This window comes from Podarcis erhardii (assembly GCF_964252035.2).
Source record: "Podarcis erhardii genome assembly, chromosome: 7".
NCBI classification, from domain to species: Eukaryota; Metazoa; Chordata; class Lepidosauria; order Squamata; family Lacertidae; genus Podarcis; species Podarcis erhardii.
In genome coordinates, this window is record NC_138511.1 from 76,053,114 (window position 1) to 76,080,033 (window position 26,920).

At 43.1% G+C, this 26,920-nt stretch overlaps 1 protein-coding gene across 1 annotated transcript in view; it reads left to right on the forward strand.

Moving 5' to 3' along the window:
• Positions 1-2,827: 2,827 nt before the first annotated feature.
• Positions 2,828-26,920, forward strand: part of LOC309345975 (uncharacterized protein) — a 38,400-nt gene continuing 14,307 nt past the window's right edge. The window contains exons 1-13 of the mRNA XM_081869513.1: positions 2,828-2,995; positions 5,346-5,390; positions 6,746-6,790; positions 7,211-7,246; positions 7,748-7,789; positions 8,516-8,560; positions 11,686-11,721; positions 13,964-14,020; positions 22,241-22,285; positions 23,429-23,464; positions 24,127-24,168; positions 25,619-25,672; positions 25,932-25,952. Coding sequence (XP_081725639.1) covers positions 2,936-2,995; positions 5,346-5,390; positions 6,746-6,790; positions 7,211-7,246; positions 7,748-7,789; positions 8,516-8,560; positions 11,686-11,721; positions 13,964-14,020; positions 22,241-22,285; positions 23,429-23,464; positions 24,127-24,168; positions 25,619-25,672; positions 25,932-25,952 — 564 coding nt within the window. The 5' untranslated portion in view covers positions 2,828-2,935. The remainder of the gene's footprint in view (positions 2,996-5,345; positions 5,391-6,745; positions 6,791-7,210; positions 7,247-7,747; positions 7,790-8,515; positions 8,561-11,685; positions 11,722-13,963; positions 14,021-22,240; positions 22,286-23,428; positions 23,465-24,126; positions 24,169-25,618; positions 25,673-25,931; positions 25,953-26,920) is intronic.

The following is a 26,920-nucleotide window of genomic DNA, read 5'->3' on the forward strand; positions in this document are numbered from 1 at the left end:
GGAGCGTCTCCTCCCCCATCGTTCTGCCCGGACACTGAGGTCCAGCTCCGAGGGCCTTCTGGCAGTTCCCTCACTGCGAGAGGCTAAGTTACAGGGAACCAGGCAGAGGGCCTTCTCGGTAGTGGCGCCCGCCCTGTGGAATGCCCTCCCATCAGATGTCAAAGCGATAAACAACTACCTGACATTCAGAAGACATCTGAAGGCAGCCCTGTTCAGGGAAGTTTTTAATATGTGACATTTTAGTGTATTTTCATCTCTGTTGGAAGCCGCCCAGAGTGGCTGGGGAGGCCCAGCCAGATGGGCGGGGGTACAAATAATAAATTATTATTATTATTATTATTATTATTATTATTATTATTATTATTGATTGCCTTGTTGTTAACTAGGGTTGAGTACATACCACCTTCTTGGGAGTGTTACAATCCACATTCTCATATTTTTCTTATTCAGTGCTCCAACAATGTATTAACTTCATGCACTCCCAGAGCCGGTAAGGTTTGCTAAGTGACAGTATAAGGGGAAAATGAGAAACTGAGAGGATCGAAATTGAGATATCTTCCCATCCGTGCTGTTAATACATGCACCTGGGAAAAGAAGATGGTGGGAAATGAAGATGCAGTTTGCCAACTACCCTATTAGCAAAGTTTAAAAAATAAAAATAAAGGGGGGAAAAGGCAGGAGTTCTGGGGTCTCCTGGTAACCCCCTGAGCCACCCATAACAAAGCCCCTGGTGTTTGAATCACATATGTATTATGGTTTATTAAAGCAATATCCTTGTCTTATCATGATTTGAAGTTCATGATCCTTGGCTTATCACAATCCTTTGTCATCATCAGATGCCCCTTTGAATGAGCTTGCTGCAATATCTCCACTGAACCAGCTAATGAAACCACAGTGCTGTTCTGAATCAACAGGGACTCTGCTACTCTTGGACCAACCTCAGAATGGTTTCTTTGTTGTTTGCAAAAGGGACCTGAGCACCGATAAGGGAGACCAAGGTAAATGAATCTTATCAGCGAAAAGGGCATCAGATTCAAAGAGTGTTGTGCATAGATAAAGAGATTTGGCACACCTTCTCTGGGCCAGATGGATCAGCCAAAATCATTAGGTTCTTGGCAAGGGCAAAGTGGAAGCAGAAGCTTGAGCCCTCAAATCCCAGAATGACCACCATTATCATTATTATCATTATATATTTATATATACCCCATCTTTTCCCCTGATGGAACTCAAGGTGGCACCACCAAAGAAAGTTCAAAACAGGTCTCAGCCACACAAGCAACAGAATGAGATGGGAATGAATTGATAGAGTCCTATAATGATATATTGGATTATGCCACTTCTAAACCTGACTGCAGGTACTGGACTTACATTACCAAATCCTACCCCATCCCCCTTTTTTAAAAGAGTCAGTGCTAGTACTTCTGAAGAGCTGTGCTGGATCATGGAAACTGTTCATCGGTTGATGAAAGGAGAGATTAGTCCTTCTTGTTGCAAGGTGTTGCTTCACAGAAGCTTTACCTGCAGGATTCATTCAGGGCCTGATCTGGGTCACGGCCAGTTCAGTGTTCCAGATCAGGCCTCAGATCGGGTTGTGAGGGCATGCACAGCCCTAGTGCATATAAAATAATATACAGTACACTAAAATGCTGCTGAACTTTCATGGGGATGTTTGTCTTCTTCTTAATTTAAAAATTGCTGCTGAATTTGAGGCCACATTCACACCATACATTTTAAGCACTATGACATGGGTAGGTAAGCTAAGGTCCGTGGGTCGGATCAGGCCCAATTGCCTTCTGGATCTGGCCTGTGGACGGTCTGGGAATCGCCGCATGCATCGCCAGCGTACATGTTCTTTCCCTCTCCTTCCCTCTCCCTCACACGGCGGCGGCGCCTACTCCCTCCCTCTTCCTAGCTTCTCCCCACCTTGCCAGCAGCAGCAGCAGCAGCAGCAGCGCTTGAGCGGCCACCATTTTAAGCAGACCCTCTCTGGAGCCCTTTCGTGGGCCAGTCATCGTTTCCCCCCCCCCCACCGCCAGCCCCTGCCACTCGCAAGACACAGGTAAGCAGCCACTGGGGATTGTGGTGCTCTTGCCTAATTTTTCTTCTTCAAAATATAGTCCGGCCCCCACAAGGTCTGAGGGACAGTGGACCGGCCCCCTGCTGAAAAAGTTTGCTGACCCCTGCACTATGATATGACTTTTAATAGCCATGGCTTCCATCAAGGAATTCTGGGAGCTGTAGTTTGTTAAGGGTGCTGAGAGCTGTTAGGGGTCCCCCCCTATGTTCCCCTCAAAGAGCTACAATTCCCAGAGTTCCCTGTGAAGAGGGATTGATGGCTAAACCATTCTGAGAAGTGTAGCTCTGAGGTGGGAATAGAGGCCTCCTAACAACTATCAGCACCCATATCCAAATAAGCTCCTGGGATTCTTTCAGGAGGGAAGTTCTGACTGTTCAAAGTGGTATGATACTGTGTTAAAGGTGGTGTGATGCGGAAGTGGCCAAGACTGGGGAAAAACGAGAAACTGAAATTGGTCATGCATCCCTAATGATTAAAATGTTTTCTGGATGCTTATAACGAAATGGCTCTGCTTCGATCATCATTATGTTAGTGTAACTAGTTTGGTTTTTTAGAAGTTTGACCTCCCCATACGAACCTCCCCAGTTTGGTTTTTTAGAAGTTTGACCTCCCCATACAGCAACACAACACTGTTCCTTCTCTTCAAGTGTGGCAAATGAAATCATTTTACGTGGCACAATGCCACACACGCCCATCCCGCCACATTTCCTTGACAGGAAGGGAGCAGAAATTCTATAACAATAGGGGCATTGGGTTTGGGCACTCAGGCCTGCTGGCACATGTATTAAATGTAGCTGCAGAACTGAATACTGTTCCTGCAGGAACATCAAGGTGTGGAAGAATCTTGGAGAGGTGAAGATGATGATGCAGTTCCTTGTATGGACTGCTTTGCTTTTTGCAGTCTCAACACAGGCTTGGGTAAGAGAGAGAATGCATCCAATGGGTTGGGATCGCTTTTCAATTGCACCACAGATTTGAAGTGGTATTATACCACGGTAAATAGCCATGGGTTTTCCCAAAGGATTCTGGGAAGCAGAGGTGGATTTAGGCAGGGCAACCAGTTCCACCATACTGGACTCCAAGCCTAGAGTGTGCCACAGGGCATCACAACTATGATGTTGTGAATTGAGCAGGACGTGAGAGGCATCGGGCACTAAATTTTGGCCTCACATGGGGCACCGCTGAAATCTGAAAGACTAAAGTCTGCTCCTCCAGGGAAGTGTAGTTTGTTATGGGTGCTGAAAATGGCTATGAGACGGCTATTCCCCTCTCACAACTACAATACCCTGAATTCCTTGGGAAGAGAGATTGATTGTTAAACTACCCTGAGAGTTGTAGAACTGTGAGGCAATTCCTTCAGCCTACTTTGCAGTTGGGCCAGGCCTGTCAGCAGCCTTAACAGACGGCACTTTGGGGGAAGCTGTGGCTGTTTGAAGTGCTATATTAGTGCTTTAGATGTGTGGTGCAGATGTTGCATTCGAGTACTTAAAGTCCTGGATTTATTGTGATGTTACTTGCAGTGCTGAAGCTCTGAATGGCCTTTATGTTTTTGAGTCAGTTGATGGATAAGGGTTCAAACCAGATTTGGGTGGGCCCAACAACATGCAAACTCAACCTGAGAGATCGGTTGAGAACTAGGCCAGTTCCAAATTTCAAGTTGCCCTCAGTGATGTGATGGTTGTGGGCCACAGCAGTGCCCTGAGAAGTGCTAGGCAGCTGGGTCTAGCCACCATTTGGGGAGGAGTGTTTGCTAAACTCCTCACATTTACAAACTTGGACCTGGCACTAGCACAAGACAGTTGATTCTGCCACCTATCGGCCTTGTTCAATTTAAAAGAGCATAGGTTCAAAGCTTTGGCCTCGAAGCTTGAGTTGTAAGGAAAAGGGTACATTTTTCAAGTTGTCAGAAATACATGAATGTGTCCCTTCCAGGTGATGTGACCTTTGTTTTGATTGGTATTCATATGTTTGTAATTAATATGCAAAATGTGCATGCCTTTTCTATCCATGAGTAAGCCTTAACAGGGAAGTGCATGTTGCTAAGTGGGATGCAGAGGTTTTGGGAACATTGTCGCAGCAAGTATCCCAGAGGACAATGGACTGCATTATGAATCAGATACATGGAATCGGGACCAGTATCAAAGATTGATATGGTCAGGCATCAGTCATAAGCAGGGCTCACGGAGAAACAGGGATGGAGAAATTTGATTCTTTGCATTTAAAGGCAAAGCTTCCTAATTCACACTTTCTAAAACAATGTTTGAACTGAAACACAGCCATCCTTGAAAACTCGCTCCTCTCTGAATTTTGCAATGGAGTTCTCCAGCCAGGTAACATGAACAAAAATGCATCTGCTACAGGGGAAAGTGTATATAATAATGCATATATTGGTGATAAATAACATACAAATAGCATTGTGTTAGGGTGAAATTATTTGTAAAAAAAAAAAAATGTATATGCTAGGCAACAATGCACACAAATGTGTCTCTAAACAGAAATGTGTACTATCAGGAGGCCCTTTAATAATAAATAAATAAATAAATAAATAAATAAATAAATAAATAAAGTATTTGTACCCCACCCATCTGGCTGGGTTTCCCCAGCTACTCTGGGTGGCCCCCAACAGAATATAAAAATGATGAAACATCAAACATTAAAAACGACACTAAACAGGGCTGCCTTCAGATGTCTTCTAAAAGTCAGAGGGTTGTTTAACTTTTAAAATATTAATAATTGTAAGCATGAACTGATGTGAACATGTAGGGAAATCCATTTTAAAAGTAGAGAAATAAGAAACCTGAGAAGAAGGGAAATTGACATATTCACCCATCCGTCCCGACAAGAAATAGACACACCTGTCCCACTCTCTCCTTTTCATGGCTGCGATTTGCTTGATCACGTGCCTCTCACTTCGGTCCAGACAGTGGTAGTGGTGAAAGGGAGGGGCCACAGGTGCCACTGCCTGCCTGCTCATTGGCTATTTGCCTGTTAAGCCAGTAGGTGGTAGCAATGGTGAAGTCGGTGGAGGAGCTGGTGGTAATGTCAGTGACAAGATGGGCTCCCTGAGGGTTGTGAAGGCGAAATCACAGAGGTTATCTTGTCCAGGGGTCCTACAAACTCCGGGGGTCAACAGGGCACCTGTTTCCCAGAATGCTTAGCACGGTGACACTGACATTCTGCACCTGAGTGCATCTCTGTAACTGGCCAGATATCGTAGAAATGAAAATAATGCCTGTTTTGTTTTGTTTTGTTTTGTTTTGTTTTGCAGGGTGATGGAGATGGGGATGAAGATGAAGATGAAGGGGGGATGCCGGTAAGTTAAGCAAAGCTGGATTTCAGTTACAGTGTCTCCCCTTTAAAATGTTTAAGGTTCATAACTTGAATGAGTGGGCAGCCACAGTTACCTCACATCAGTTTCCACTCCACACAGAAACATATCTCACACACCTATCCCACCCTTCAAGTAAGGCTCTTGGTCATCCAATATAGGATTTTCTAACCACCCCCCATTCTATTCTCACAACAACCCTACAAGAAAGATGGTCGGTGGGCAGAGAGAGACTGGATGCCTCAGCATCATCCAGGAAGTTTCATGCCTGAGAAGATATTTGAGATCTGACCTCTGATACTCCATCCTAGGGGTTCTCAAGCCATGGTCTGTGAGCTACATTCAGATGGCTAGCAGCATATCCATAAAATACAACAAGAATCCATGCACCAACGAGGCCAGCACATTACAATCACTACAACAAGCAACAATTTTCATGTGGGGAATTTTTTTTGCAACCTAGGAAGCTGTCCTCATCTTAAACTGTGGTAGCCACTCTGACCAGAAGCAGCTCTCAGGGGCCTTTCAGTGGGGATGACCAGGATCAAATCTGGGCACCTTCTGCATGCAAATCATATGCAGTATGACTAAGCTGTGGTCCACTCAACAATCTTTTTTTTGGGGGGGGGATCTCACTTGCCCCATCAAAAAGAGTCTGACAATCACACAAAACAAAAGGAAACAATATGAACCACTATCTGGCCATTCAGTTAATAATCAGGAATGGCTGTGAGCAGAATGCCTGCTTTGCAAGGGGTTGGAATAGATGGCCCTCAGGGTAGATTCCAACTCTACAATTCTATGATTCTATGAAATAGATATTACAGGGTGATCTCTCCTTCTCCCCTCCCCTTTCCCTCTCCTGTCCATCAGTTTAACAGTCAGTGTGGTGATGAACTAGGGCCTGGGAGATTAGAGTTCAAATCCCCATTCTCTCATGAAGCACACAGGATGACAATGTGCGAGTAACAGTCTCTCAGCCTAACCTATCTCACATTCTCCTCTAAAACACTGCCTTCCCACATTTTGCCCTCCCTCAGTCCAGATTTTCCCATATTCACTCCCTTTTGGAGTACCCTTGGTCTGAAAAAAAATCTATATTGAGTAAGGGGTATGTGTGGGAAGGCAGTGATTTAGAGGAGAATGTCATATGGACAATGGAGAATCCATGGAGATACAGGAAGCTTCCTATGCTCATTAAATGTCAGTATGGCTGAGTTCAAGAGAATGGAGCAATGTATATATGGCATGTCTAAGTTGGAGTAGTAGAATAGTGGAGTGTGGGAGGTTGGGGTGCATGTCATGTGTGGATCAGTTAATGCTTTCCCCCTCCTTTGTAGGATCTAATGTCCATGTTTGGAGGTGGTGGCGGTGGCGGCTTAATGGTAAGAATTTCTCCATCACCTTCTCCCGTTTTCTTCTGTGCTTTCCTTTGGTTGGTGGGAGGCAACTGGGATATATTTTTTTTTTTAATTGCATCAACCAAAGTCACATGAGGTTGCTCCCTTGTTGAAGCTAAGCTGGTCTGCCCAGAGATAGTTACCTGGTGTCCAAGGTATGGTGTGAAGGCAATTTTAAATAAACAAATAAATAAATAAATAAATAAATAAAGCAAGCGTAGGACAGTTGTTTTTTAAAAAAATAAGAAAAGAAAAAGATTCTGGTCCATATCATGGCAAAGAGATATCAATTTCCTACCCTGGAGAAGACAGCAACTGTTGCACAGTATGTCTAAAATTGAGTAGTGGGGATGCCAAGTGTGTATCAGCCAAGAGAAGATCAAAAACCTTTCCTTTCCTTTGCAGAAGATGCTTGGAGGTGGTGGCGCTAGTAAACTAGCGGTAAGTGCATTTATATTACATTCTTTCAATTTCCTCTGAGCAATTATATTGGGAAGTCAGAATTTCATCCTAAAACATGGTGGATATTGGGAGGCAAATAGCATCACCCCAAGAGAGTCACCCTGACACAAGCCAAATTCTTACAAGCACTAAAAGTGGTTTGCTTCCTGCAAAGCCTTCAAGCACCTGACTTCCATGCATCTCCCTCCTCCAGGACACTTGCGAGCATCCATTGTCCTACAACCAAGTACAGTTCAATGGGTGGGTGTGAAGAGAGAGAATTTTCAATGGTGGAGCAAAAACTCTGGGATGCCCTCCATAGGAAGACCCATATGGGCAAATCACAATCAGAAATGGGCAAATCAGTCTAATTTTAGTCATGGTTGATGCAAAAACAGGATAATAGACCTGAAAGGCCTAGGGTATGATCCAACTGACTCTTCATCTATTCTTAGAGAAACTTGCCTTTCTGTAAAGCTCTTTCTTTTTACTTCCTTGTAGGCAATGGCCCCTTTGCTAGCTGGTGGTGGAGGTGATGGCGAGGTAGGTGGTGGAGGGGTAAGACACAATCCTTTTTCATTTCAGGGCAGATCTTGCCATGAAGTCAGAAGTCAATCTGAAGCACCATCACCATCATCCTTATTCTGCACATGACTTGCTTGTTGAGGGAAACCACCATGAAACCATGTGTTTAGCCACCCCCTCCCCAACCATACTCATGCTCCCTCCTGGTCAGTATGCTGAGCACATGTGTGGAACCTCCAGGACCATAGGCAACATGCAGCCCTTAGAAGACCGCAGTACCAAAGTGGTGATGTGGCTTAAATGATGAACTGGGAGTTTAGAGTTCAAATCCCCATTCTCTCATGAAGCACACTGGATGACAATGTGCCAGTAACAGTCTCTCAGCCTAACCTGCCTCACATTCTCCTCTAAAACACTGCCTTCCCACATTTCCCTCTCCCTCAGTCCAGATTTTCCCATATTCTTTCCATTTAGGAGTACCCTTGGTCTGAAAAAAAAAAAATCTGTATTGAGGAAGGGGTGTGGGAAAGCAGTGATTTAGAGGAGAATGTCATATGGAAAATGGAGAATTTGTGGAGATCCAGGAAGCTTCCTAAGCTCATTAAATGTCAGTATGGCTGAGTTCAAGAGAATGGAGCAATGCATATATGGCATGTCTAAGTTGGAGTAGTAGAATAGTGGAGTGTGGGAGGTTGGGGTGCATGTCATGTGTGGATCAGTCAATGCTTTCCCCCTCCTTTGTAGGGTCTAATGTCCATGTTTGGAGGTGGCGGCGCTGGCGGCTTAATGGTAAGAATTTCTCCATCACCTTCTCCAATTGGTTGGTGGGAGGCAGCTGGGATAATTTTTTTAAAAAATGCATCAACCGAAGTCACATGAGGTTGCTCCCTTGTTGTAGCTAAGCCTGTCTGCCCAGAGATATTTACCTGGTGTCCATGGTATGGTGTGAAGGCAATTGAAGGAAGGAAGGAAGGAAGGAAGGAAGGAAGGAAGGAAGGAAGGAAGGAAAGAAAGAAAGAAAGAAAGAAAGAAAGAAAGAAAGAAAGAAAGAAAGAGTTGTTTTTTTTAAAAAAATAAGAAAAGAAAAAGGAACAATAAAAGCAATGGGATGAAACTGTTCTTTGTGAAACAAACAAAACTGCTGGCTACCAAGCAGGCCAATAGCAGCCTCTCTCTCTCTCTCTAACCCTCTCCATTTCATCCCAGAGCGCTCTAAGTTGTCCGCATAATAAAACTGCAGATAAAAACCAGATAAAAATCCCCCAAATTGTTTAAGAACATATATACATAAAATGTATAGTAAAATGCATGTAAAATCAGTAAACCCCTTGAGAGATGAATGTAGGCAACTAGCTTATATGTCTGGGCAGACTTGCTGAATTAAAACAATTTTCTTTTTTTTTCAATTTTGTTCAATTAATTTCCCACATTTTTAAACAAACAAACAAACACAGATCATAAGTGAACTTAGTCTAATATTAATATCATAGTTAAATGACTTCCTCAAATTCCCTTGACTGAATTTCATTATATATCATTGTAATGGTTTTCCAAAACAGTTTCTCATAATATTTACTTACTCCTTAACTTCTTTATCTCTTTTCATCTTAACTTTAAACATAATGTTTTATAATTTCACATATTTAAATCCTTAGCCTATCTGTTACTTTGCAAGTGTTTCTATTTAATTTAACTTAGCATATTTGGATAATTAGTCTTTGAATTTCTTCCATACTTCCTGATATTCCTCCTCCTTCTGGTCACGGATTCTTCCGGTCAGGTCGGCTAGCTCCAGAAAGTCCATCATCTTCATCTGCCATTCCTCCACTGTTGGTATTTCTTGTGTTTTCCAATTTTTGGCTAATAAAATTCGAGCTGCAGTCTAACATCTTTTTGGGGCAATTCCAAACCTATTATTCCAAGAAGAAAGGCCTCTGGTTTCTTAACAAATGTATATTTCAAGATTTTTCCCCAACTCATTATAAATCTTCTCCCAGAAGTCTTTCACCTTGGGACAGGTCTACCACATATGGTAAAAGGTACCCTCCTTTTCTTTACATTTCAAGCATAGATTATCACTATTGTGATAAATCTTTGCTAACTTTCCAGGGGTCAAGTACCATCTATACATCAGTTTCATTATATTTTCCTTTAACATTGTAAATGCAGTGAACTTGACCCCTTTCCTCCACAACCTTTCCCAATCTTCAAACATTATGTTATGTCCCACATCTCTTGCCCAATCTATCATCATGGATTTAACTTGTTCATTCTTTGTATGCCACTCCAATAATAAATTATACATTTTAGACAAATTTTTAACTTTAGAATCTAACAACCCCGTTTCCAATTTGTTTTTTTCCAAAGCAAAACCATTTTTCTTTGTACAATTCATTAATCTGGTGATAATGTAACCAATTTGTTTTATCTCTGATGTGGTCAAATGGCTTTAATTTAAGTCCTTCATTATCTTCCAGTAACAAATCTAAATATCTTAACCACTTGGATTCCATATTTGACTTTTTCTGGGCCTTTGCCTCCATTGGCGAGAGCCATCTGGGTGTTTTCCTTTCTAGAAGATCTTTGTATTTAATCCAAACATTATATAGAGATTTTCTAATCACAAGATTTTTAAAGCCATTATGGGCCTTTACCTTCTCATACCATAGATAAGCATGCCATTCAAACACATTGTCAAATCCCTCCAAATCTATAACATCAGTAACCTCTAGTTGCATCCATTCCTTAATCCAGCAAAGCGTTGCTGCTTCAAAATAGATCTTCAAATCTGGCAGGGAAAATCCCCCTCTTTCGTTCGAGTCTGTTAGTAATTTATATTTGATTCTGGGTTTTTTCCCCTGCCATATAAATCTAGATAGTGCTTTTTGCCATTCTTTAAAACACTTCACATTATCAATAACTGGTAGGGCTTGAAACAGAAACAACATCTTTGGCAATACATTCATCTTAACTACAGATATCCTGCCCATTAATGACAATTTCAAATTAGACCAAGTCTCCAAATCTCTCTTAATTCCATTCCATAATTTCTCATAGTTATCTTTATATAGATTCAAGTTTATCACCGACAAATTGACCCCCAGATATTTAACGTTTTTCACCAAGACTAGGCCCATCTTTTCTTGTAATAACTTCCTTTCCTCATTGTCCAGATTTTTCTCTAAAACTTTGGTTTTGCTCTTATTTAACTTAAATCCTGCTACCTGCCCAAACTCCTGTAGTGTCTCCAGTGCTTTTATTGCACTGGAGTCTGGTTCTTGAAGTGTCAATACTAGATCATCAGCAAAGGCATTTAATTTATATTGTTTGGATCCTACTACTATACCTTTAATTTGTTCTTCTTTTCTTATCATACTTAACTAGACCTCAAGGACCGAAATAAACAGCAGAGGGGAAAGTGGGCACCCTTGCCTGGTTCCCTTCTCAAGAATTAAAACAATTTTCAGCAGGCATCTACAACAACATAGCAAGGATGCCTGACCAATGTCAACAAGCTAGGAGTTCCTAACTGAAAATGCTGCCACTCTAAATTGTTGACTCCTTATAAATGTGGAACAAGTATTATGTGGCATTTGTAAAAGTGCTACTAGTTTCACACTTTAGAACCCATCAGCCAGGGGCCTTAAGTAAACTCGTTCCACATTAAGAGCTTCATATACCAATTGTAGAAAATGAAAAATTCTATGACTCTGTGACTCTACAAGAAATACCAGAAAGAAAGAAACTAAAGGAAGCCCAGATTGGCTGGACTGCTCCACATCATGGCAAGAGATATTGATTTCCTACCCTGGGGAAGACAGCAACTGTTGCACAGTATGTCTAAAATTGAGTAGTGGGGATGCCAAGTGTGTATCAGCCAAGAGAAGATCAAAAACCTTTCCTTTCCTTTGCAGAACATGCTTGGAAATGGTGGTGCTAGTAAACTAGCGGTAAGTGCATTTCTATTACCTTCTTTCATTTTCCTCTGAGCTATTATTTTGGGAAGTCAGAATTTCATCCTAAAACATGGCAGGTGTTCTTATTGGGAGGCAAATAGCATCACCCCAAGAGAGTGGCTCCAACGCAAGCCAACTTCCTACAAGCACTAAAAGTGGTTTGCTTCCTGCAAAGCCTTCAAGCACCTGACTTCCATGCATCTCCCTCTTCCAGGACACTTTTGAGCATCCAAGGTCCTACAAGCAAGTACAGTTCAATGTGTGGGTGTGAAGAGAGAGCATTTTCAATGGTGGAGCAAAAACTCTGGGATGCCCTCCATAGGAAGACCCATATGGGCAAATCACAATCGGAAATGGGCAAATCAGTCTAATTTTAGTCATTGTCAGTTTTGCACTTGTTTACCCAACAGTCTGTTCTGCTCCATTTCTGCATCAATTTGTGAGCAAGTTGTTCAAACACATAGCTACAGGACACTCATAGGACCAGGTATCTCAATGCATCACCTCTCTATCCATACATGAAGCTTTTCACCAAAGCCCCTCCTGTAGATGCAGTGGCCATCTGTGGTGAGGGAGGTGTCTAAGAGGGAAGTGGCATTCTCAGCCTCAGCCAGCATGGCCAATGGTTAGGGATGACAGGAGTCCAACAAAATTTGCAAGGCAACGGGCTCTTCATCCCTGGCTAAAATCTCCCATTAGACATGAAGTTCATTAGCCAAATGTGAAAGGGGTTTAACATTCTGATATTTGCCCTGAATCCTGCAATTATGTCAAATGTGGACAAAAGGTCCTCTCATGTCTACCACATGTAAGATGGGTGGTGCCTTTTACTTTTCATATTTGGGAATCTTAACAGTCTTTTTTGGTAAGAAACTGACCATCCTTTCCATGTCCATAGAGATAGAAGGATCTGTCAATTTTGGTTCCCCCATTTCCAATTATTCCAATCTTTAATCTGATTCTCCACATTTCTGCAGCCATCTGCTTATTTAAAAAGAAAAAAGAAAATTCCTCAGTATTTTAGTGCAATTTTCTCCTGAAAACCATATTTTTGCATGCAGGTGTTTTGGGTTTTGTTTTGAATTTTCAAAAACAGGAACACAGAGCATATTTAACCCCCCTCCCCTCCTCCCATCCCACTTCCAACCATACCAAATATAGCATATCTACATATACCTTAGGAGTTTCTCTTTGCAGGCAGTACTCATTAATATCCAAGTATTTGCAAGCATTTTCCACTATACAATGCATTTTTCCTAATATAATATTTGGTAAGAAACTATCCATTATAATCTTCCTGTATTTGTGAAGCTTTTGTAGGCCTTGGGAATGAAGTCAGTAATGTCACTGGGTTGGTAAGAATCTAATATAAGCACCTCTTACAGTATGTGTTAGACTTTTGTGCTATATTCACATGCAAGGCTATTGCATGAAGAATGACTGCTCAGCTGGCCACACCCCAGATGACACATTCTTGCTGCGCACTCAACATTTCCATCTTCATTGAGGATGTCTCCAAAAGGGCATTTATACACGGATAGCTAAATATATATCAGCTCCCCCCTTGCAGGTGCCCATACAGATTCAAGCTATTTCCACGGTGGGACAGCAGTGTGTGTTTTCTCATTGGAGACAGTGAAAGTGACAGAGATGTTGCTCCATCTATCTTCTCCATGTGCTAGACCTAATAACAGGATACATTCCAAGTTCTCAGCGTCCTAGGAAATACATAAACTTTAGAAAGGAGGAAGACCTTCCCAGACTGTTTAGGTGAAGGTTTTATCTCCCACAACATAAATGGCCTGGGTATGGTCTGGAGACACATGAAAACTCCAACTAACTGAAGTTAAGCAGATCTGAGAGGGTAATGGGGAGTTAAACTATGGAATTTGCAATCACCGGATGTAATGTTGACCATCAATTTGGATCATTATAAATGGGGAGAAGACAAATACATGGAGGTTAAGGCTATCCATAAATGTTCATCATGATGGCTGTTACATTACCTCAAGTACCAGAGGCCTTATGCCTGTAGATGATAGTTGCTGAGGAACTAGAGCAGGAGGCTTCTATTGTCCTCTTGTTTGACATGCGAGGTTCTAATAGGCACCCACTTGGTTGATGTGAAAACAGGATGATAGACCTGAAAGGCCTGGGGTATGATCCAACTGACTCTTCATCTATTCTTAGAGAAACTTGCCTTTCTGTAAAGCTCTTTCTTTTTACTTCCTTGTAGGCAATGGTCCCTTTGCTAGCTGGTGGTGGAGGTGATGGCGAGGTAGGTGGTGGAGGGGTAAGGCACAATCCTTTTTCATTTCAGGGCCATGAAGTCTTGCCATGAAGTCAGAAGTCAATCTGAAGCATCATCCCCATCATCCTTATTCTGCACATGACTTGCTTGTTGAGGGAAACCACCATGAAACCATGTGTTTAGCCGATCCCTCCCCAAACCATGCTCCTTCTGGGTTCAATTAAGGGTCTCCTATGCACACAGGTCCTGCTATCAGCTTGATTTTTCTGCAAAAATATTACATATCTGAACAGAAAGCATTATGCCCAAACCTCACTTACTAGTGCAGCTGATTCCTATATCTGAACAGCCACAATTTGCCCACTTGTTTTGCTCTGCTAGTTGGTAGCAGCTGTTTGCAGGCAGAAACCATTTAGAAAGGGAAGAGGGAGAGAGATCAGACAAATAATCCCCCCCCCCTTGTCTCTCTTTTGCTGGCTGGCTGCAGCCATTTTAAGAAGAAACCATGGCAAGAGAGGGAGGGGAGATCACTGATTAGACATGTTCCCATAGGAAATATTGGAGATTGCCCGGTCTTTATGAAAAACACTCACCCCAACCAACAATTTATTGGGAACTCATTTTGTTCTTTAAGTAGGACCTCATGACTCATTGAACGTATACATGATTCTGGGATGTATGCTAGGTTAGTGGTGTGCTTTTCTTATGAACCTCCAAGAATTTCCAATACTCCAAATGCAATTCAAGTACAGTGGTACCTTGGGTTACATACGCTTCAGGTTACAGACTCTGCTAACCCAGAAATAGTACCCCAGGTTAAGAACTTTGCTTCAGGATGAGAACAGAAATCACGTGGCGGCAGCAGGAGGCCCCATTAGCGAAAGTGGTGCTTCAGGTTAAGAACAGTTTCAGGTTAAGAACAGACCTCCGGAACGAATTAAGTACTTATCCTGATGTACCACTGCACTGCAAAGGGTCTGCCCATTGACTTTTCTCTTCCAAAAACAATGGTAAATAGAAATGTTGCCTTGACTAGAAACTTTGCCATCTGGCAATTCAAACAGCAATGGAATGTATCGCCACACAGGAGGACTGCTTACCCGATCTCCCAACAGCTGAATCCCCACCTCCTTCTGGGAAGAAATGGGGAGGGATGAGCTGGTGAGGAGGTCAGCATGGTGCAAATGTACTGGAGGATCTGATCCCATGATCCTGCTGGCAGGTTGGCACTGCACCTGCCCCTCTATCACCTCACCCCCCCATTACTCCTGCTAAGTAGCAGCAACTCAGCTGACAAGAGGTCAGGTGAGTGCCGCTGCCCGCCATGGCACACACTACTGAGCGCAGCTAGGGGCACGATAAAACTTTGCTGGCTGGAGAATGCTGGTTTCTTCATGCAATGAGAAATCAAAGCAAATGGGGGTGGACCTATGAATATGTGCATTAACAGAGATAATTCTCCTGTTCCCCTTGTAGGACATGTTGTCTATGCTTTCCGCAGATGGTGATGACGAGGAAGGTGGTGCTGCGGTAAGAAACTCTCCCTTTTAATTCCAGGGCAATTCTGAGAGCAGGGTTAAGCATGTGGCCCCATCACCATATTTCCTCTGCACACACAAGTAGGCTGTGAGGAAGCCTAAAGTATCCCATCAAAGCTGAATTTTAAACAAAACATCTAAAAAAGGCTCATAAGTGATTCAAATTCTACAATGTGTTGTCAAAGAAGAGCTAAATGTCATTTCCTGTCTTCCATGTACAGAAGGATTAACACATTTCCTTTCCTTTGTAGGGATTGCTTAAGAAGTTTTCGGTAAGAAACCATATGTTGTAGCCCTTGTAATGTTAGTTCCTTCAGCCTTTAGTTGGTGTTCCTGGGAATCAGGACAGTAGAAGAAACTATCTAATATATCTCTTATTAGGGTGCTACTCATTTATCTGATATTAGGTAAAGGTAAAGGGACCCCTGACCATTAGGTCCAGTCGCAGATGACTCTGGGATTGTGGCGCTCATCTCACTTTATTGGCTGAGGGAACGGCTTCCAGCTTCCAGTCATGTGGTCAGAATGACTAAGCCGCTTCTGGCGAACCAGAGCAGTGCACGGAAACACTGTTTACCTTTCCATTGTAGCGGTACCAATTTATCTACTTGCACTTTGTGCTTTCGAAGTGCTAGGCTGGCAGGAGCAGGGACCAAGCAACGGGAGCTCACCCCGTCGTGGGGATTCGAACCGCCAACATTCTGATCGGCTAGCCCTAGGCTCTGTGGTTTAACCCACAGCTCCACCTGCGTCCCTATATCTGATATTATCACAGTGCAATTGCGTAGAGAGTATGACGAGAGACTCCCTGGGCTTTTCAGCATACATTTACCACCCCAGTGAGGCTATTTTAACTACTGTTGTTTGGGTCTCTGTTCACCTTTCCCAATTTAATTAATTCATGCCTTTGCAAACTACCCTGGGTACGATGACTGAAGGGCAGAATAATAGTAATAGTAATAGTAATAGTAATAGTAATAGTAATAGCAATAGTAATAATAGTAATAGTAATAGTAATAGTAATAATGTGAGATTTTGACCAGCTTCTGCCCATCTGATGCTGATACAGGCTCGTCTTATCTTGAGCCCACGCAGAGCAGTCCACACAGCAGAAGGATAAGCAGTATGTGCCACATTCTTAATTTTTATTTACACTCTATGCTGAGAGAATACAAACATGCATCTTGCCTTTGTAAGAGCAAAGAAGCTACACCTCTCGGAAACAAAGAACACCGAGAGAACAGTGAAAAACATGAAACCAGCGTACGTCACATCCAGTCTCCCATTTCCCGTGGGAATCCAACAGTAACTTGGACTGTGGAATGCAAAACAATGTCTTGTGACTGCAGTTGGTGCTCAGTGAGGGAAATAGAAACCAACATCCTCCCCCTTTCTGTGAACATCACTGGGCAGCGTGTTCGTACAATATCAGTACAAACCCAACTTCTGCACATAGGTACAGTGTTGATCCCTTGATACAACCTTGGACAATACATCAGCAGGAATTTCATTACCTGGCATTTTAGGACACCGTTACGAGTCCCTTCTGAACACGTTCCTTAGCATGTTGCAGTTTCAATTGCAAATGCTTCGTGCTTTGCTTACAAGCTTCCGAATTTAGCAAATTGGACATTTGACAGGAATTTTCATGTCTTTGCACAATTGTAACAACCATTCACAATCTTTAAGTGAATAAGACAGTGCATTCAGTTCAGCTTCACAAGTACTTAAGCTAACTGTTGTTTGCTTCTTGCATGACCAATCAAAAAGACCCTGATTGTACATGTAGCAAACTCCAGACGTACTTTTCCTGTCTGTAGTGTCACCACCAAAGCTTGCATCTGCAAATATCTCAAGACCACCGGACTTCTGATTGTTAAATCTTAGTCTGTAATGCATAGTGCCTTTCAAATAGTGTGCTATGCGTTTCAGAGCTTTCCAATCCTTAACAGTAGGATTGTTGACTTGTCTGCTTAGCAAATTACAGCTAACAGCAATGTCAGGTCTTGAACATCTGGCAATGAAGTTTAATTTGCCTAGCACACGTCTGTACAGTGTACTGTCAGAAAATGCTTATTCAGTGTCATCTACCTGATAACCAGCTGCTACTGCTGTCTTAGCAAATTCATCAGCAAATCTCTTTGGAGGTCTGCCTTTTGTGGCTCTTTGTGACCTGTGAATTAGCCTTAAGTCTTCAACACTCTCCTCTTCCTTCTTAGGAGAAAAGTGGCCTATAGTGAACAATGGTTCCTCCAATTCTTGATCAGAGCTTTCAGAGGGTCGCATAGAGGCTTTTGCACTCTTGAAATCCTCTGAATCACCTGATTCAGTCTCAGACTCAGAATCAGGACCTTCATCAGTGGGTGTGGTTTGTTGCGGCAGCTGTGGCTGTTGTTGCTGCTGTTGCCTATCCTCAGTCTCATCACTGTCATCAGGATAGCATTGGAAAATTCACACATTCTCCCCCCACTTGGCATTGTACTCAACACTTCTTGTGAGCCTAATTGTCTTAGAGTCAGTCATCATTATTCTGTAAGAACCTTTCTGATAACCTAGAAAGATACCATGCAATCCACGCTTGCCTAACTTGGAGCTTTGTGGTGTGTGAACCCACATGTCAGAACCAAAAATTCTCATGTGTTTGATGTATGGCTTCTTGCCAAACATCTTCTCATAGGGGGTACAACCAATCGCTGAAGATAACCTGTGATTATAACTGTAAACAAAACACGAGAGAGATTCGGCCCAATAACTCTCTGGAAGATTGGCATCATGCAGCAAGGTTTTCAACCCTTGAAGCAATGTTTGATTTGCCCTCTCGCAAAGTCCATTCTGCCATGGCGAACGAGGACTAGACAAATCATGTTGAATTCCTTTCTCAGTCAGAAAAGCTTCAAACTGCTGAGAAGTGAATTCCCACCCACGATCAGTGAAAAAAGCCTTTATCTTCTTACCATGCACATTTTCCAGCCAAGCACAGAATTCCTTGAACCTTGGAAAAGCCTCTGATTTCTGCTCGAGATTGTACACATAAATATACCTGGAAAATGCATCAATGAGAACCATGAAGTACCTGTTTCCACCCACAGAGGGCAATAGTGGACCAACCAAATTGGCATGAACAACCTGGTATGGTTCTGTAGCTTGCTTACTAGACACCTTACCTTTCGCAGCCATTTTCACCTTGTTTGCTGCGCATGCCTTACACTTCATGTGGTACCTGCAGGGTTTAATAGTCATACCTTCAAACAAGGAAGGCATTTTAGATACTGCCTCAAAATGTAAATGACCAAATTTTCTGTGAAAATCATGAATACATCCTGCATGCAAACTTTTGTTAGAACCTGCAATGCAACAAGTTTCATCCTGCACATCATCATCAAAATACAAAACAAACGATCAACATATTCAGCATGCAATACATAATCATTTTTCTTTGTGATGGTGCACTTCTTGTTCTTGAAGGAAACGTCAATTTTCCATTCATTCAGCTGTGCAACACTGAGTAGATTGTGTGCGGCATCTGGAACGTAGAGCACATTGTGTATCGACAAGTCCAAACTGTGAAGAACAACAGTTCCATAGCCTTGACTGGGGATCATGTGGTCATCCACCTGGTGAATCGCACCTTCCTGCGGTGTAAAAGACACGAACAGTCGCTTGTTGTTGCAAATGTGTCTGGTGGTTCCTGAATCAATCACGAAGAAAGATCTAGACGTCTTCTGGACCTTTGCAACCTTTGGAGTGAAGCGTGAGACCATTGCCTTGTGCTGCTTGGTCCTGAACACCAGACCTTTGCCTTTGCCTTTTCCACGCAATGAGCTTTGCTGCGCTGCTCTGTCTTGGCCCTGGGAAATCTGCATTCCCTCTTCATATGGCCTAGACGTCCACACGAGTAGCATTTCACTGTCTTCAAAGCTTTGATGCCATCTGGTGGTTCCACTGCATTCTGGGATGACATCTGTGAAGACTCCCCCTTACCCATGCAGCTAGCACCTCGGCGGTCTGCTTCGTTCAGAATCATGGCAGTAACATGCGCTACTGTGATCTGAGCAGTTGGCTGAACAGCAATCTGAGTGGCAACGGACTCCCACAAGCATCAGCCAGCCTTGCATTAGCCATCTCTGCTGCATTAAATCAAGCTGCGTCTGTGTTTACTACAGCCTCCAATAGCACTCTGCAAGAGCACTTTCACTTTTCAAGCCTCCGAGCCTGTGAGCCTGTGCCATGGCAAACGGCTTTAAAAGTTCAAAGTCCAGCCTTATAACCATTAATTAGGAGCTGGCAGGCTGCCCAGAGCATGAGCACATACCTCTCATCAATCTTCTTGACGCGCAGAGCAAATAACGTCCGATCCGTCCCTCTGCCTCTGGGGGCATTCCAATCCTCTGTTTCTTTGTTCCTCTGCCAGCAGCCATTAGTTCAGTCCGATTCTGTTTTCCTGGGCCCGGAACCAAAAATGTGAGATTTTGACCAGCTTCTGCCCATCTGACGCTGATACAGGCTCATCTTATCTTGAGCCCAGAGTAGTCCACACAGCAGAAGGATAAGCAGTATGTGCCACATTCTTAATTTTTATTTACACTCTATGCTGAGAGAATACAAACATGCATCTTGCCTCTGTAAGAGCAGAAAAGCAACTCCTCTCGGAAACAAAGAACACCAAGAGAACAGTGAAAAACAGGAAACCAGTGAACGTCACATCCAGTCTCCCATTCCCGTGGGAATCCAACAGTAACTCTGACTGTGGAATGCAAAACAATGTCTTGTGACTGTAGTTGCTGCTCAGTGAGGGAAATAGAAACCAACAAATAATACTTTGAAGGCTGACACCATAAAAATGTGAAGTGAACTTTATGTGCCACTTGTGAAAAGGGCTAAACCCTGAACATGACTCCAAAACAAATTAGCAGCCTGGCTCAGTTCTTTGAAGATAACTGTAATATGCTGGCAGGATCTCACTGCTTCATATCCTCCAGCATTTCTTCAATGAAAATAGAGGGACAGCCTAACAAAAAGTGGGACATACTGGGATCAAATCAGAAACCAGGATGGGTTATTTAAATCATGGACACCCTGGGAAATAGGGACACATGGAGGGTCTGCTGCTTTCAGTACTGGGGGCATGAGCACCAGACATACCAATTGTGTCCTGCAGGAGGCAGGAGCTAAATATATATCAGCTCCCCCCTTGCAGGTGCCTATACAGATTCAAGCTATTTCCACGGTGGGACAGCAGTGTGTGTTTTCTCATTGGAGACAGTGAAAGTGACAGAGATGTTGCTCCATCTATCTTCTCCATGTGCTAGACCTAATAACACTATACTGGTCCCTGTGCTCTTATTGTTGTGAAGCCAGAAGTCATCCTGAAAGATTCTCGGAAGTCCTATAACATCACCCAAGGAGACCTCAAATGCATTCCAAGTTCTCAGTGTCCTAGGAAATACATAAACTTTAGAAAGGAGGAAGACCTTCCCAGACTGTTTAGGTGAAGGTTTTATCTCCCACAACATAAATGGCCTGGGTATGGTCTGGAGACACATGAAAACTCCAACTAACTGAAGCTAAGCAGATCTGAGTGGGTAATGGGGAGTAAAACTATGGAATCTGCAATCACAGGATGTAATGTTGACCATCAATTTGGATCATTATAAATAGGGAGAAGACAAATACATGGAGGTTAAGGCTATCCATAAATGTTCATCATGATGGCTGTTACATTACCTCATGTACCAGAGGCCTTATGCCTGTAGATGATAGTTGCTGAGGAACTAGAGCAAGAGGCTTCTATTGTCCTCTTGTTCTACATGCGAGGTTCTAATAGGCACCCACTTGGTTGATGTGAAAACCGGATGATAGACCTGAAAGGCCTGGGGTATGATCCAACTGACTCTTCATCTATTCTTACAGAAACTTGCCTTTCTATAAAGCTCTTTCTTTTTACTTCCTTGTAGGCAATGGCCCCTTTGCTAGCTGGTGGTGGAGGTGATGGCGAGGTAGGTGGTGAAGGGGTAAGGCACAATCCTTTTTCATTTCAGGGCAGATCTTGCCATGAAGGCAGAAGTCAATCTGAAGCACCATCACCATCATCCTTATTCTGCACATGATTTGGTTGTTGAGGGAAACCATCATAAAACCATGTGTTTAGCCGCCCCCTCCCCAAACCATACTCATGCTCCCTCCTGGTCAGTATGCTGAGCACATGTGTGGAACCTCCAGGACCATAGGCAACATGCAGCCCTCAGAAGACCGCAGTACCAAAGTGGTGATGTGGCTTGAATGATGAACTGGGAGTTTAGAGTTCATATCCCTATTTTCTCATGAAGCACACTGGATGACAAGGTGCCAGTAACAGTCTCTCAGCCTAACCTGTCTCACATTTTCCTTTAAATCACTGCCGTCCCACATACACCCCTCCCTCAGTCCAGATTTTCCCATATTCTCCCCATTTAGGAGTACCCTTGGTCTGAAAGAAAAAAAAATCTGTATTGAGGAAGGGGTGTGGGAAGGCAGTGATTTAGAGGAGAATGTCATAAGGACAATGGAGAATTTGTGGAGATACAGGAAGCTTCCTAAGCTCATTAAATGTCAGTATGGCTGAGTTCAAGAGAATGAAGCAATGCATATATGGCATGTCTAAGTTGGAGTAGTAGAATAGTGGAGTGTGGGAGGTTGGGGTGCATGTCATGTGGGGATCAGTCAATGCTTTCCCCCTCCTTTGTAGGGTCTAATGTCCATGTTTGGAGGTGGCGGCGCTGGCGGCTTAATGGTAAGAATTTCTCCATCACCTTCTCCAATTGGTTGGTGGGAGGCAGCTGGGATAATTTTTTTAAAAAATGCATCAACCGAAGTCACATGAGGTTGCTCCCTTGTTGTAGCTAAGCCTGTCTGCCCAGAGATATTTACCTGGTGTCCATGGTATGGTGTGAAGGCAATTGAAGGAAGGAAGGAAGGAAGGAAGGAAGGAAGGAAGGAAGGAAGGAGTTGTTTTTTTTAAAAAAAAAAATAAGAATAGAAAAGGAACAATAAAAGCAATGGGATGAAACTGTTCTTTGTGAAACAAACAAAAGTGCTGGCTACCAAGCAGGCCAATAGCAGCCTCTCTCTCTCTCTACCCCGGAGTGCTCTAAGTTGTTTGCATAATAAAACTGTTGATAAAAAAAACAGCTTAAAATTCCCCATTTTTTAAAAAAACATATATACATAAAATGATCAATAAAATGCATGTAAAATCAGTAAACCCCTTGAGAGATGAATGTAGGCAACTAGCTTATATGTCTGGGTAGATTTCATGAATTAAAACAATTTTCAGCAGGCATCTGCAACAACATAGCAAGGATGCCTGACTAATGTCAACAGGTTAGGAGTCCCTAACTGAAAATGCTGCTACTCTAAACCAGGCTTCCTCAACCTCGGCCCTCCAGATGTTTTTGGCCTACAACTCCCATGATCCCCAACTAGCAAGACCAGTGGTCAGGGATGATGGGAATTGTAGTCTCAAAACATCTGGGGGGCTGAGGTTGAGGAAGCCTGCTCTAAACTGTTGACTCCTTATAAAGGTGGAACAAGTATTATGTGGCATTTGTAAAAGTGCTACTAGTTTCACAGTTCTGAACCCATCAGCCAGGGGCCTTAAATAAACTTGTTCCACAACATTAAGGGCTTCATTTAGCAATTGTAGAAATTAAACAATTCTATGATTCTGTGACTCTACAAAGAAATACCAGAAAAGCAGCAACTAAAGAAAGCCCAGATTGGCTGGACTGCTCCACATCATGGCAAGAGATATCGATTTCCTACCCTGGGGAAGACAGCAACTGCTGCACAGTATGTCTAAAATTGAGTAGCGGGGATGCCAAGTGTGTATCATCCAAGAGACGATCAAAAACCTTTCTTTTCCTTTCCTTTGCAGGACATGCTTGGAAATGGTGGCGCTAGTAAACTAGCGGTAAGTGCATTTCTATTACCTTCTCTCATTTTCTTCTGTGCTATTATTTTGGGAAGTCAGAATTTCATCCTAAAACATGGCGGCTGTCCTTATTGGGAGGCAAATAACATCGCCCCAAGAAAGTCTCTCCGATGCAAGCTAAATTCTTAAAAGTAATAAAAGTGTTTTGCTATCTGCAAAGCCTTCAGGCACCTGACTTCCAGGCGTCTCCCTCCCCCAGGACACTTTTGAGCATCCAAGGCCTTTTGGTAATAAATGTTGGTGGCAAGGAAAGTTTCTTCACCTGATAACAAATAGAGTCATGTAAGGCGTTTAAGCCTTGTACGTGTGCATTATATAGGATTATGTTTTTCTCCTCTTTGTAGGCACTTGCACCTATGCTTAGAGGTTAATGCTATCCATAAATGTTCATCATGATGGCTGTTACATTACCTCAAGTACCAGAGGCCTTATGCCTGTAGATGATAGTTGCTGAGGAACTTGAGCAGGAGGCTTCTATTGTCCTCTTGTTCTACATGTGAGGTTCTAATAGGCACCCACTTGGTTGATGTGAAAACAGGATGATAGACATGAAAGGCCTGGGGTATGATCCAACTGACTCTTCATCTATTCTTAGAGAAACTTGCCTTTCTGTAAAGCTCTTTCTTTTTACTTCCTTGTAGGCAATGGCCCCTTTGCTAGCTGGTGGTGGAGGTGATGGCGAGGTAGGTGGTGGAGGGGTAAGACACAATCCTTTTTCATTTCAGGGCAGATCTTGCCATGAAGTCAGAAGTCAATCTGAAGCACCATCACCATCATCCTTATTCTGCACATGACTTGCTTGTTGAGGGAAACCACCATGAAACCATGTGTTTAGCCGATCCCTCCCCAAACCATGCTCCTTCTGGGTTCAATTAAGGGTCTCCTATGCACACAGGTCTTGCTATCAGCTTGATTGTTCTGCAAAAATATTACATATCTGAACAGAAAGCATTATGCCCAAACCTCACTTACAAGTGCAGCTGATTCCTATATCTGAACAGCCACAATTTGCCCACTTGTTGTTTTGCTCTGCTAGTTGGTAGCAGCTGTTTGCAGGCAGAAACCATTTAGAAAGGGAAGAGAGATCGAGATCAGACAAATAATCCCCCCCCCGTCTCTCTTTTGCTGGCTGGCTGCAGCCATTTTAAGAAGAAACCATGGCAAGAGAGGGAGGGGAGATCACTGATTAGACATGTTCCCATAGGAAATATTGGAGATTGCCCGCTCTTTATGAAAAACACTCACCCCAACCAACAATTTATTGGGAAATCATTTTGTTCTTTAAGTGGAACCTCATGACTCATTGAACGTATACATGATTCTGGGATGTATGCTAGGTTAGTGGTGTGCTTTTCTTATGAACATCCAATAATTTCCAATACTCCAAACGCAATTCAAGTACAGTGGTACCTTGGGTTACATGCGCTTCAGGTTATGGACGCTTCAGGTTACAGACTCTGCTAACCCAGAAATAGTACCCCAGGTTCAGAACTTTGCTTCAGGATGAGAATAGAAATCACACGGTGGCAGCAGGAGGCCCTGTTAAAGTGGTGCTTCAGGTTAAGAACGGTTTCAGGTTAAGAACAGACCTCCGGAACGAATTAAGTATTTAACCTGATGTACCACTGTACTGCAAAGGGTCTGCCCACTGACTTTTCTCTTTCAAAAGCAATGGAAAATAGAAATGTTGCCTTGACTAGAAACTTTGCCATCTGGCAATTGAAACAGCAATGGAATGTATCGCCACACAGGAGGACTGCTTACCTGATCTCCCAACAGCTGAATCCCCACCTCCTTCTGGGAAGAAATGGGGAGGGATGAGCTGGTGAGGAGGTCAGCATGGTGCAAATGTACTGGAGGATCTGATCCCATGATCCTGCTGGCAGGTTGGCACTGCACCTGCCCCTCTATCACCTCACCCCCCCCATTACTCCTGCTAAGTAGCAGCAACTCAGAGGTCAGGTGAGTGCCACTGCCCCCCATGGCACACACTACTGAGCGCAGCTAGGGGCACGATAAAACTTTGCCAAGTGGAGAATGCTGGTTTCTTCATGCAATGAGAAACCAAAGCAAATGGGGGTGGACCTATGAATATGTGCATTAACAGAGATAATTCTCCTGTTCCCCTTGTAGGACATGTTGTCTATGCTTTCCGCAGATGGTGATGACGAGGAAGGCGGTGCTGCGGTAAGAAACTCTCCCTTTTAATTCCAGGGCAATTCTGAGGGCAGGGTTAAGCATGTGGCCCCATCACCATATTTCCTCTGCACACACAAGTAGGCTGTGAGGAAGCCTAAAGTATCCCATCAAAGCTGAATTTTAAACAAAACATCTAAAAAAGGCTCATAAGTGATTCAAATTCTACAATGTGTTGTCAAAGAAGAGCTAAATGTCATTTCCTGTCTTCCATGTACAGAAGGATTAACACATTTCCTTTCCTTTGTAGGGATTGCTTAAGAAGTTTTCGGTAAGAAACCATACATTGTAGCCCTTGTAATGTTCCTTCAGCCTTTAGTTGGTGTTCCTGGGAATCAGGACAGTAGAAGAAACTATCTAATATATCTCTTATTAGGGTGCTACTCATTTATCTGATATTAGGTAAAGGTAAAGGGACCCCTGACCATTAGGTCCAGTCGTAGATGACTCTGGGGTTGCGGCGCTCATCTCGCTTTATTGGCTGAGGGAACCGGCTTACAGCTTCCGGTCATGTGGTCAGAATGACTAAGCCGCTTCTGGTGAACCAGAGCAGTGCATGGAAACACTGTTTACCTTTCCATTGTAGCGGTACCAATTTATCTACTTGCACTTTGTGCTTTCGAAGTGCTAGGCTGGCAGGAGCAGGGACCGAGCAACAGGAGCTCACCCTGTCGTGGGGATTTGAACCGCCAACATTCTGATCGGCAAGCCCTTGGCTCTGTGGTTTAACCCACAGCGCCACCCGCGTCCCTATATCTGATATTATCACAGTGCAATTGCATAGAGAGTATGACGAGAGACTCCCTGGGCTTTTCAGCATACATTTACCACCCCAGTGAGGCTATTTTAACTACTGTTGTTTGGGTCTCTGTTCACCTTTCCCAATTTAATTAATTCATGCCTTTGCAAACCACCCTGGGTACGATGACTGAAGGGCAGAATAATAGTAATAATAATAGTAATAGTAGTAATAGTAATAGTAATAGTAATAATAGTAATAGTAATAATACTTTGAAGGCTGACACCATAAAAATGTGAAGTGAACTTTATGTGCCACTTGTGAAAAGGGCTAAACCCTGAACATGACTCCAAAACAAATTGGCAGCCTGGCTCAGATCTTTGAAGATAACTGTAATATGCTGGCAGGATCTCACTGCTTCATATCCTCCAGCATTTCTTCAATGAAAATCGAAGGACATCCCTACAAAAAGTGGGACATTCTGGGATCAAATCAGAAAC